The sequence below is a fragment of the Scyliorhinus torazame genome, chromosome 15, assembly GCF_047496885.1.
Source record: "Scyliorhinus torazame isolate Kashiwa2021f chromosome 15, sScyTor2.1, whole genome shotgun sequence".
Classification (NCBI taxonomy): Eukaryota; Metazoa; Chordata; class Chondrichthyes; order Carcharhiniformes; family Scyliorhinidae; genus Scyliorhinus; species Scyliorhinus torazame.
In genome coordinates, this window is record NC_092721.1 from 115,933,452 (window position 1) to 115,946,966 (window position 13,515).

The window sequence follows — 13,515 nt, forward strand, 5'->3', positions numbered from 1 at the left end:
TAGGCCACTCGGCCCATCAGGTCTGTTCCGCCATTCAATCATTGCTGATATTTTTCTCATCCCCATTCTCCTGCTTTCTACCCATAACCCTGATCCCCTTCCATTGTCATTGGCGGGGTGGGTGCAGTCTGTGAATATGACTGTGTTTCCGAGGTTTTTGTTTGCATTCCAGAACCTCCCGATTTCTTTCTCAAAGGCCCTTTTTAGGAAGGTTAACACATTGATATCGGGATTTGTGTGGGCGGGAAGGTGCCACGAGTAAAGAAGGGGCTGTTGGAGCGGGGGGAGGGGGCTGGCCGTGCCAAATTTAATAAATTACTACTGGGTGGAAAATATAGCCATGGTAAGGAAGTGGGGGAGGAGTCGGTAAGGAATCGGATGGAGGCAGCCTCTTGCAAGGCCAGTTTGATGGTGCTGTTGATGGCACCTCTGTCATTCTCACCGGACAGGTACTCCACAAGTCCGGTAGTGGCGGCGGCCATGAGGGTGTGGGGACAGTGGCGACAGCACTTGAGGCTTGAAGGGGCCTCGGTTTGGGCTCTGATCTGTGGGAATCACAGGTTTGCTCCGGGGGGACTGGACGGGGGTTTCGGGGTTGGTGATGGGTGGGGAACTAGCAGTTTGGGGATTTATTCATGGGGGGCAGCTTCCCGCCCACACGGGACTGTGGAGGACTTGTTGAGGAGTATGAGTTGTCCAGCGGAAATGGGTACCAAAACTTACAGGTGCGGAATTATGTGAGAAAACAGGTAATAATAATCTTTATTACTGTCACAAGTGGCTTACATTAACACTACAATTAGGTTATTGTGAAAATCCCCTCGCCGCCATACTCCGGTGCTTGTTCGGGTACACTTGAGGGAGAATTCAGAATGTCCAATTCACCTAAGATGTGCTGTTAGGTGAACTGGACATTCTGAGCTGCTGTCCTTTTCTGATTTTCCCCCTCCAGGGTTGCCGGATAAGGTGTTGTCGAAAGCCAGGCAGGGACCTGCATGATTTGCTGCTTGCGGTTGCAATCCAGCTGGACCTTTTGATTGTTAAAAATGTCAGGCTTGTAATGGGAAACATTCAAGACACGCTGGATACAGTCTTGGGAAGCCTGTCATGGCATGCACGTTTAATGCTCTTTCACTCGTCTTCACTCTGTTCGTGGGGAAAGTAGGTAGCTGTTTCTCCTGGATTAGCGAGCCAATTTGACCACCCTGGTACAGCAGTACAGAGCAAACTGTGAGACATCATTGTTATTGCCTGCCGCAATCCATTTTTCCGCCAAGATTTCCTCCAATTAAATACTGTAAGATGGAAACCATTGTCTTTGCTCCCCAACACAAATCCCATTTCCTAACTCGGATTCCCTCCCTCTGCCTGGAACTGTCTGAGGCTGAACCAAACTGTTCAAAACCTTGGGTGTCATAAATGACCCTCAACTAAGCTTTCAAACATATCTCCAGACCATCAATAAGATCATGTATTTCCACCTCCATAATGCTGCCTGTTACCTTGTCTTAGCTCCCATGCTGCTAAAACCCCCATACATGTTTTTGTTACCTCACTTGATTATTCCAGTGCACTCCTGGCTGGTATGCCATATACCATGTTCTACCCGCTGTAAACTTGGCATCATCCCAAAACTGCTCGTTCTAGCTCACACCAAATCCTGTTAACCCATTATGCCTGGGCTCACGGATCCATATTGCCACCAGCTAAGAAATGCTTCAATTTTAAAATTCTCAACTTTGTTTCAAAATCTCTACTGACCTTGCCCCTCTAAATCTCTTTCAACCATACAAACCCTCTTGAGTATCCTGATTTTAAGTGCTTCACCATTGGTGGCCATACCTTCAATTCCCTCAGCCATGTGCTCTAGATTTTGCACCCTGAGCCTCTCCACCTTTCCAACTCATGTCTTCCTTTAAGGTACTCCTAAAACCTACCTCTTTGACATGCCTTTTAACATTTGCCCACATCTCCTTATGTGGGCCATATTTTGCTTTACAATGCACTTTTGGGTGGCACGGTAGCACAGTGATTAGCACAGTTGCTTCAGAGCTCTAGGGTTCCAGGTTCGATTTCCGGCTTGGGTCACTGTCTGTGCGGAATCTGCACGTTCTCCCAGTGTCTTCGTGGGATTCCTCCGGGTGCTCCGGTTTCCTCCCACAGTCCAAAGATGTGCACGTTAGGTGGATTGGCCATGCTAAATTGCCCTTAGGTTAGGTGGGGTTGCTGGGTTACGGGGAAAGGGTGCAGGTGTGGGCTTAAGTAGGGTGCTCTTTCCAAGAGCCGGTGCAGACACGATGGGCCAAATGGCCTCCTTCTGCACTGTAAATTCTATGATTCTTATGAAACATCTGTATAAATGCAAATCGTTGTTGCATAAAAGATAAGAGACATGGTGGCCTTAACAGCTTCAATCAGTGTTGTCCATGCCACAGTGAAAGGTTCAAGCTATAGTTGCAGCAGATGACATAACTGGATGACAGCCCCTTTTGTGAAGTGTCGACACCTCATACATTGCTCTTAGAGATACATGAAGTGCCTCCCGAAGACCCTTTATAAGATGACTTCATGTCCTGCTGCTATCCCTATCCTTAAGTTCCAAAGGCAACCCAACCAGTCATCCTTTACTGAAGGTAGCCAAAAAAAAGTGCAACACTAGCAAAATTATTTTCTAATCAGTCAGAATGAAGTTTATAAAGTCAGAAAATAGGCCAACAAAACACTAAAAGATAATCAGCAGCATTAAATCACAAACTGACAACCAATCTATAAATAGTACTTCAGGTCCTTCTTGCCTGCTCGTGCAACAAATTGCTGAGTTTATTGCATGGTGAGTCAGAAACTGGGGCAACTCAATATCAGGAAGTAGCCCCAAACCATGAGTAGGATCCTCATATCTAGATTTTAATTTGCATTTTTAATATTCATGGCATGCACACTGGACCTAACTTATATGGCAGGCAACACACTTGTGCTTTCTAATGAGCGTGAGCATCACCCCCAACCTACTGTATGCTTAGGTGCCTGTAAACTTGTGTATACTTGTGCCTGTAAAATGGATGATTGCCATCTAATTTCACAGTGCCAAGAATGCTGGAGCTGCAGCACAAAATGTTACTTCTGGAATAATCACTGCTTTTAAACTCATGGACCAACATAAAAGTAATCAATTTAAAATTAGTTTTATCTGAATGATTAGGTATTTAGGCATAGACGGCTAATCTACTTTGGGAAGTTAGAAACTAAATTTACATATTTACTCCAGAACAAGCATTTTACCCAATGTCTTGCTGATAGCAAAATGCAGATATAATTTCTCACAAGTTTTCATAATTACCATTTAAAACAATGAGAACTTTCTTCCATTGTGTATTACCAACTTTTGGGGTTTGACAGAACAGGATTTTGTGCTTATCGCACACAAATATACGGTCCAAGACAAACTTTGTGATAGGAGAATGTGTCAAATTCTTCAACGATGCATTTCTGCAGACGTTCTTCAGAAGATTGAGGCGTTCAGCATGTACTGCATCCCAGTGAAGATCTACTTCATTCAATGTACTTTGAGAAGGCTGGAAAGTAAAATGAAAATTTTTCTGATAAGATTTTTAACCAATTTCACAAAACAAGAGCTCCACCCCAAATTTTAAAATTATATTTTGAATGAGTTCGCCATCAATAGTCCACTTGTCAAGTTCATAAATGTAGCTGTAAATGAAGTGGGAAGGAACAGAGAAGACAATAAGTGCTTCCCCACAGCATCAGGGAAAAATCAAATCAAAGGAATAGCTATATATATCCTACGGGTTGGAGAAAGTAGAGAGGGTTTGGTGTTGGGGGCCAGGGAGGGACAAAGGAGAGTGCATTGGAGTTGAGAGCAGAGACTTAAAGTAGAAGGGAAAGGAAGGATGGCAAATGAAAAGGGTAGAACAGGTGGGTAGTGGAGAGAGAGGGGGCATAGAGGGAAATAAAAACTAAATATACAGGGAAGGATGCCCCAGATTTTTATTTTCGGAACTTGAGTGAAGCCTACCTTCCCTCACTTGGACCTTAACATTACCCTCATTGGGGAAAGGTTTACGTCTTCCTTTCAACCAGGGACAAAAATATTCTTGGTGCTGAAGTTATGCTCAGCAGTATCTTTCTTCCAACTTGGAGAAAGAACAACTGTGCATGGTGGGGCTGAAGGGGAGGAGAAGATAAGAGAAGGGGGAAGAGAATCTGAGAGGAGAGGGAGGGGAACGGAAACAGAATGGAGAGCAGAAGAGATGTCAGTGGAGTACAGGAGTATATATCGAGGGGAGGGACATGAGAGGTGAAGGGAAGAGAAGGATGCAGTGGAGAGCAAAAGCAGAGAAAGTGAAGGATGGAGGAAGGAGGGACCAAAGGCAGAGTTCTAACTCATCAGAGAGGAATATCATGGATTTTCATCTGAGCTGGGGGTGACGGGGAAGAGGGGCTTGCACGCATAGGGGAAAGAGGTCGGCATTTTTGCTAAGCACATACATCTCAAAAGGCAGAAGAGAGCCACATAAGAAAGGCCATTTTCGCCGGCTCACTGTGGGCACAGATTAGTGCTCAATTAAAAGTCTTGTTATATTTCACACTTCCGAGAGATGCTGTGCCTACTTCCTACAAAACCCTCCCTAACATAGTTCCCCCATCATATTGAGAAGATCCCGATTGTTATAAAAAAGCAGACCCTCTAACTCACCGTGAGCAAAACGAGACACTACTACTGTGCCAAAAATATTATTTTACATGGCATTGCGACAAACAAATCTTACAAAAAACTAATTAAATTCAAACGATGAGATTGTCTCTAGCTTGGAGTTTTTTTAAAAGTGAAATTAATAGCAATTCAGTTGAGAATCTCCTTAAATTCACTATCCAGCGTGTATTCAAATCAGAATGAAAATAACACAAATAGAAATACTGCAATTCAGGGACAGAGTCTGAAGTTTCCAATGAGAAAATTTATATTTACAAAATCAAATAAACTTTATTTTAACAACATTTTGAAATGTGTCCCAGCTATTCTGCAAATGATTTTGAAAAGCAATCATGTGCATACTGCAGAACAAAAAAAGCCACAATTTCCAATCAACACTGGCTGCTAGTCAGACTCAGGTTATGTATTGCTGAAGAAAGATACATGCAATCAAAGCTTTTCCTCTTGCACTCATCAGAACAGCTATGCAAGATAAACCAACAGAAAAGGGAACAACAATTTATGCTGCATGAGAAGAGTGTGCCGATTGGTTGGCAAATTGACTTGATTGGTAGAGGCGTTGCCATGGGGAATGTAGCAGGGAACAGTTAACTGCCAAGCCCTCACCTTTAGGGGCGAGGCCCGCGCCGGAGTGGTTGCCGTCCCGCCGGCTGCCGTGGAAGGCCTTTGGTGCCACGCCAGTCGGGGCCTAAGGGACTCCGCCGGCCGCCGGAAGTCCGCGCATGCGCGGGAGCGTCAGCTGACGTCATCCCCGTGCATGCGCAGGCGGAGGCTATGGCCGACGCGGAGGGGAAAGAGTGCCTGCACGGCATAGGCCCGGCCACGGATCGGTGGGCCCCGATCGCAGGCCAGGCCACCGTGGGGGCACCCCTCGGGGCCAGATGCCCCCCCCTCCCCCAGGACCTCGGAGCCCGCTCGCGCTGCCTGGTCCCGCTGGTAAGGGAGGTGGTTTAATTCACGTCGGCGGGAGCGGCATTACAGCAGCGGGACTTCGGCCTATTGTGGGCCGGAGAATCGCCGGGAGGGGCCCGCCGACTGGCGCGGCGCGATTCCCGCCCCCGATGAATCTCTGGTGCCAGAGAATTCGGCAGCCACCCTCCCCCGGCGATTCTCCGTCCCGGCAGGGGGTCGGAGAATCCCGCCCCATGTTTTTAATTTTGTAAGCTGGGGCTGATTGGGTACGGTCAGTACCTTGTCATGCTGTCATCTGCCTGTCATGTATATCCTAGGTAACAATATGTCTTAGAACTAACAAGGGGCATGCCATATTAGATTTGGAAACAAATCAGATTTAGTTAACTTTCTAACAGTGGATAAACAACTATCTAATAGGGATTACAATATGAGTCCAAAGTAGTGCATGATAGGAAGAAACAGAAACTGCTAAGGTTCCACACCTAAGTAAGACCAACTAGAGTAAACTGGGCACACTGGGTAAAATGAGAGATGATCACTGGGAGTGGCCAGGCTGATTACATGGCTTCCCGTGCTTGGAGGAGGGGTTTGAGCTGCCCGAGGGAATGGGTTCCGCTATCTGCAGGTGAGTGACTTTGCACGGAGGCAGGTCTCAACCTTTCCGCACCTACCATTCAGGGGATACAGGACAAGGGTGTTTCAAAAACGGGAGTGGGGGAGGTGAAGGTCTCGGAAATTTATAAATGGGAGGGAGCCCCGATAGGGGAAGTGAAACGAAAATGGGAGGAAGAATTGGATAAGGAGTTAGAGGTGGGGTTGTGGGAGGATGCCCTGAGTAGAATCAACGTGTCCTCGTTGTGTGCCAGGCATAGCCTGATACAATTCATGCTGGTCCATAGGGCGCATATGACTGTGGCCCGTATGAGCAGGTTCTTTGAAAGGGTGGAGGATAGGTGTGGGCGGTGTGCGGGAAGCCCCATAAATCATATCCATATGTTTTGGGCATGTCCGAGGCTTAGGAGATTTTGGCAGGGATTTGGCGATGTCATGTCAACGGTATTGAAGGCACAGGTGGTTCTGAGCCAGAGGCGGTGATTTTTGGTGTGTCGGAAGACACGGAGCCCAGGGGGCGAGAGAGGCTGATGTTTTGGCCTTTGCCTCCCTGGTAGACATAGAACATACAGTGCAGAAGGAGGCCATTCGGCCCATCGAGTCTGCACCGACCCACTTAAGCCCTCACTTCCACCCTATCCCCTTAACCCAATAACCCCTCCTAACCTTTTTTGGTCACTAAGGGCAATTTATCACGGCCAATCCACCTAACCTGCACGTCTTTGGACTGTGGAAGGAAACCGGAGCACCCGGAGGAAACCCACGCAGACACGGGGAGAACGTGCAGACTCCGCACAGACAGTGACCCAGCAGGGAATCGAACCTGGGACCCTGACGCTGTGAAGCCACAGTGCTATCCACTTGTGCTACCGTGCTGCCCTCGACGGAGCCCGGAGGCGGATTTTATCGGCGTGGAGGGACTCGGAACCCCCAAAATCGGGGTATGGGTCAGTGACATGGCCGGGTTTCTCAGACTTGAGAAGATCAAGTTCGCCCTGAGAGGATCGATGCTCGGGTTCGCCTGAGGTGGCAGCCGTTTATCGACTTCTTTGGGGAAAATGAAGCTGTCAGCAGATATATCGGGGGGGGGGGGGGAGTGGGGGGTAAAGGGAAAGAGGGAGGCGTGGGGGGCTGGTTGAGGTGGGAAATAGTTAGTGGGAGAGGGGGACTGGGGAACTGTGTATGTAAGCCACGTTGGCTTGGTTTGGTTGTTGATTGGGTGGGTGTTGTTTCATCTGTTGTTTTTTCTCTTGAAAATTGTTAAAATTATACATGCCTTAATAAAATATTTTCCAAAAAAAAGAAAACAAACTTGCAAGGGATATCAAAATCAATACAAAAAAAATACAGAAGAGTATCCAGGAGCAATATGGGTCATTAAAAACTGATAACTGTAATATTGTCAATGAAAATAAGGAAAATGGCAGACATGTTGAATAATTGCATTGCCTCAGTATTTATAGAAGAGGAAGAGTTTACCTTGTCAGACACCTCAAGGAAACTAATATTGAATCATGGAGACAGGTTCAAGCAATCTAACATAACGAAGAAAACAATGCCACTAAAGAATGATAAATCCACAAGATCAGATGGTTTCCATTAGCAGGGTTTTAAAGGACATAGGTGAGAATGGTACAGGTATCTCAACTGTAATCTTCCAAAGTTCTCTTAATGTATGAACTGCTCCTCATAATTAGAAAATTAGGCATGTCATCCTGCTATTTAAGAAAAGAGAGAGAGGGAGACCAGTGAATTAAAGACCAGGTAGCCTAACATCTGCTGATGGAAAATTACTAGAGTCTATTATCAAAAGGTAAAGTAACTGAACAAATTGGAAATATTCAACTGATCAGAAAGCCAGCATGGATTTGTAAATGCTAGGCCATGTCTGACTAGAATCATAGAATGGTTACAGCACAGAAGGAAGCCTTTTGGCCTGTTCTATCTTGGCAGCTCTCTGTGAGAGCTACTCAACCAGTAGCTCTCTCTGCCCATTCCCCATAGCCCTGCAAATCATTTTTCTTCAGACTAACTTGATTGAATGTTTTGAAGAGGTAACCAAAGTAATGAAGATCGAAATGTCTATGGATGCTACTTATATGGATTTCTTGAAGGCATTTGATAAAGTTCCTCATAAGAGATTGTTAACTAAAGCTGGCAATTGGTGGGGGGAGGGGCTGCGGCCATCAGAGCCTGGTAGAACAGGTTTCGATGGGCCTAGGTGGTGTGAAATGTTGGGGGAGGGGACCGATACTGGGTGAGGTGTTGTCGAGAGGAAGTGGAGGGGAGGATTCTGGGAGGGCAGTGGGGTAGTGCTACAATTCATGGGCATCATGCATTGTACACTTTCGGGGATTGGACGGCCTCGAATATTAGCAGGGGGAGGGGGGGTTGGGTGGGTGGACTATATATGTTAATGGTGACTATGGCCGATTCCTGATTCCTTTTTGTTTTTTATCTGATGTTTATGTTGACATGTGGGCTGTTGTTTGAGGGTTGGTGGGAGGATGGGATTGTTGTTGTTGATAAGGGGATTGGCATTGTATTTGTTACCGCTTATTGTTTGTTGGTGGGTGTAAGTTTTTAAGAAAATGTGAAACAGGAGAATAAAAATATATTTTTTTAAATTAAAGCTGACGATCATTAAAGGTAATAATTGACCTAGTGAGGAAATTGGTTGAGTAACAAAAAGCAGAGAGTAGGGATAATGAACAGGTACTTTAATTGGCATATATGACTAGTAATGACAAAGAGGATCTGTGCTAGGGTCTCAACTATTTACTATGGTGATGATGGGATAGAAAGCCACGTATCCAGGTTTGTTGATGAAACAAAGATAAATGGCATTGTAGGCAATGTGGATCAAAGCACAAAATAAGATACTGATAGATTGATTATGTGATTAGGCAAAACTGTGACTAATGGATTTCAATGCAGGAAAATGTGAATTCATCCACTTTGGACCTATAACTGATTATAAATAGTGAAAAGCTAGAAACAGTAAAGATCCAAAGAACCTTGCAGTGATCCAGGTCGATAGGCGATTAAAATATTATGAACAGATCCAGAAAATGATCAGAAAAGGTTTGTGGGAGGTTGATCTTTATATCTAGAGGAAGTTCCCAACTTCCTCTTGGGTGGTCCTTAAGCTCTCTCCGTCCCACCTCAAAAGGGCAGGGCATCCTAGCTGCACACTTAAATATGCAAATTTAGGTCCGTCCACTCCAGATCGTGACGTCTGTTGAGATTCTGTTAGATCTCGCAAGGCGTGGCAAGCCAGGTAAATCTCGCGAGAGAGCTCTCGCGAGGTTTACGGACGTGTCGGGCCCCGGGTCGGGCGCGACGCAGCCATTAGATTGCACCCAGGCCTTCCAGGAATGAAATTAGGAACCACTTCAACACACAAAGAAGTTTGGAAAGCTTTTCTGCGGTCTGCAATTGATAATTCAGTTGTTAATTTTTAATCAGAGATTAATATATTTTTGTTCACCAAAAGTATTAAAGAATATAAAGAAAATGCAGCTACATGGAGTTGGGTCACAGATTGTACATGATCGCATTGAGATGCGGAACACGTTTGAAGAGCTAAATGACCGACTGTGTTCATACTTTTTCCAATTGAATAGGACACAGTTTACAGTAATATTTACCTATTTCCTGTTTTGTTTTTTGTAAACATAATTTACAAGTCAGTAGCTCTGGAACCGATTGACATCAACACGAGATCCCAGCTTGTTTCTCAGTTCTAGACCATATATCTGTGCCACAAAAAAGCCAACTATTTTCACCTCCATGACATCACCCAACTCCAGCTCTACCTCAGTTCAACTGCTGCTAAAGCCTTCATCCAAGTCATTGTTACTCTAGACTTGCCTATGCAAAGCTGGACAGCCTTCTATTTTCTATCCTCTAAAAGCTTCAAGTGATCTAAAACCTTCCAGCCCACATCCTTATTGACCCGTAATCCTGTTCGCCCATCACCCTTTGTGTTTGATTACTTATATTGGCTCCGGTATTAATGCCTCAATTCAAAATTTTCAAACTTGTTCTAAATTCATTCCATAGCCTCATCCTTTCCTATCCCTGTAACTACTGCAAGCCTTTCAACCCTTCAAAATAATGTGCTCATCTAATTCTGAATTTTTGAACATCCCTGGCTTAAAGTACTCTATCATCTGGTCACCGTGCCTTCAGCTGCCTAGGCCTTAAGCCTCTGTGTCTCTTTCCTTCTTCAAAATGTGCCTCTAGACCTACCTCTTTGGCCATCTGACCTTATGTAACCCACCTTGTCGATGTACAAGTTTCTTTATAATGCTGTTTCATAATGCTCCGGGGATTGCTGGCTAGGCCAGCATTTACTCACCATCCTAAATGCCCTTAACAAGGTGGTGGTGAGGAGCCTTCTTGAACCACTGCTGTCTATGTGGTGTAGGTACACCTAAAATGATGTTAGACAACAGTGATGTTTGACCAGTGACAGTGAAGGAATGGCAACATAGTTCCAAATCAGGATGATGTATGGCTTGGAGGGGAACCTGCAGGAAGCAGTGTTCCTGTCCACTTACTGCCTTTGTCCTTCTAGGTGGTAGAGGTCACAAGTTGAGAAGGTTCTGTCGAAGGAGCATTGGTGAGTTGCTACAATGTATCTTCATGATCGATATTCACTCTGTGCACATTGCCCTAACTGTGCATTAGTGGTGGAAGGAGTGAATATTCCTGGTGGTGGTTGGGGTGCCAATCAAGTGGGCTTATTTTTCCTGGGTGGTATCAAGCTTCTTGAGTGCTTTATGAGTTGCACTCATCTAAGTAAGTGGAGAGTATTCCATCATACTCCTGATTTGTGCCTTGTAAATGTTGGATGGGCTTTGGGAATCAGGAGCCGAGTTACCCTCCACAAAATTCCCAGCCTCTGACCTACGTTTGCAGCCACAGTATTCATCTGCTTGGTCCAGTTTAGTTCCTGGTCAATGGGAACCCCCAGGATGTTGATAGTTGGGGATTCAGTGATGATAATGCCCTTCAATGTCAGAGACAGGTGGTTATCTTCACTCTTGTTGGAGGTGATTGCCTTACAGTTGTGTGGCATGAATATTATTTTGTCACATCAAACCAAGCCTAAATATTGTCCAGTTTTTGCTGCATATAGATATGGACTGCTTAAATATCTGAGGAGTCACGAATAGTGCTGAACATTGTGAATTCATTCTCAAACATTCCCACTTCTGATCTTATGATGGAGGGAAGGTCATTGATGAAACAGCTGAAAGATCATTAGGCCTAGGACACTACCCCAAGGAACTGCAGTGATGTCCCGGGATTGAGCTGATTGACCCCCCAACAATTACAACCATCTTCCTTTGTGCTAAGTATGACTCCAACCAGTGGAAAGATTTCCCCCTTGTTCCCATGACTCCAGTTCTGCTAGGGCTCCCTGCTTAATGTCATAAGGTTTAATATCCCTAGGTCTATCTTAACTTGTAATAAAAATCTCTTTAAATTTCTAACAGTCTTGGTTTTTTCTTTCTGGAAAAATAAGCAGTGCGTTCTTGGATCTAGTTTGGCTCAATGTCCACTTGTCGTGTTCAGCATCCTTCCAACTGCATAAGATGACAGAAATGAAGCAAATCAAATACTTTAGGTATAGGGCAGCTTCATATGGTGCACTTTTGCTTATGATTGAAGAGATCAATTCTCCACTTTCATGATTGAAGAGATCAAACTGTGATAAGTAGGTTCTCCCATAAGTGTCACATATGAAATGGTTATCAGGTGTTGTTTTTGGTGTTGGCACTTGCTTCCAAGATGCAGTAGCTACTGATTATCATGGTGATGCATATCGGCCCACAGTGATGTTCCCATTTCCCTCTGTCAACAGCGTGCCTCCCAGGTGCGAGTGCCTTTTAGTCACACTTGTGTCCTTGAAGCAGAGCTGTGGGCATCCTACCTCGACATACAGAAAATCCTTGGTGTGTGATCTTTCTGCAAACACCCAGAGCCAGTGAAGTCACCTCTGTTTGATGAATGAAAACATACTTGAAACTTTGCCTTTGTGAGAATGGCCACATTTATGGTTTTGACCAAGAATGTGCCTCAAAAAGTGGAAATAAAAGCTGTGGAGCTTCCTTTCTGTGAATGGCTGTGAATCATCCATTTTTCAGTCATACAAGATGCTGGGAACATAGGCCTCATAAACCAGCAGCTTGGTCCTAAGTCAACTTGTTGTTATTTCATATATCAGAGGTTCCCAAATTGGGTTCCATGGTCGGTCCAGCCGGCGTGGGGGCAGACGAGACGGGGCGTAGGGTGGGGTGGAGGCTGTACCAAGAAGAGCCAAGGCCAGGGATGGGATGAGAAGAGGAAGGGCCCGGGGTGAGGCGGGTGGGTGAAACTGTGGATGAGAGTGGGTTCACGTGAGTGAGGGTGTGGGTGAGACTGTGACTGAGGATGGGTAAGCGAGGGTGAAAGTTGGTGTGGGTGAAGGAATGTATGTAAGTGGATGCTCCCATTAAAAATGACACAAAGGTAAGACTTAGAATTATTTGATGAAAAACAGAACCCAATGTATACATAAAGACATATTTTAAGTTTGTTTTTGTATGTTTGTACCTACTGCAAAACAATGATCACTATTTTGGAGTTGAATTCTTCAAGAAAGGTAGGATGTTTCTCAGGGATTCCTTCAGTACTCTTGGGAAGTCAAAAGGGTTCTGCGGGTGGAACGGTTTGGGAAGCCCTGCCGTATAGGTTTCATGAGTTGGCCGATGGTGGTTGCTGCTTTCCCTGAGTGTACGGAGTTCTGCAAAATTGCCTTTTAGGAAAGGGCAGCAGCAACTGCTCTTTCTGACTGTAGCTATACTCTGTTTACAAGCCCAAAATTGTACTTTTGGCTTTTTTTCCAAGTTTTCTGACATGGCGAGGTTACAGAGGATAGATTTTTGGCTTAGTATAAGGGTTGTGTGTTTTTGAAAACATTATGAGTGACAACAAGGTGATGTGAAGGAGGTAGCGAATTCTAGAGAGTAGCAGTGTATGAGCTAAATGAGTGGTTCTCTGTGTTAGATGAAAGGAGTGGTGGGGAGATGTTCAATGTTAAGTAGTGGAAGGTGTGTACAGGCTGGAAGATATCGTTAATGCAGGGTCAGATGAAGCCGGCGAGTGATGAAAGCAAGGGTGATAATTCAGAAATGTTCATGCTGCAGCACAGGAAGGGAAGGAAGGCACGGTACCTTAAGAAAGTTTACAGTTACCAATTAGAG

The 13,515-nt window shown here is 45.1% G+C and overlaps 1 protein-coding gene across 2 annotated transcripts in view; it reads right to left on the reverse strand.

Moving 5' to 3' along the window:
• The window catches only part of chst10 (carbohydrate sulfotransferase 10), a 98,153-nt gene that overhangs the window by 12,611 nt on the left and 72,027 nt on the right, over positions 1-13,515 (reverse strand). For both annotated transcript variants that reach the window (XM_072476600.1, XM_072476599.1), the window contains exon 4: positions 3,338-3,572. In XM_072476600.1, the coding sequence (XP_072332701.1) occupies positions 3,338-3,572 (235 nt within the window). The remainder of the gene's footprint in view (positions 1-3,337; positions 3,573-13,515) is intronic.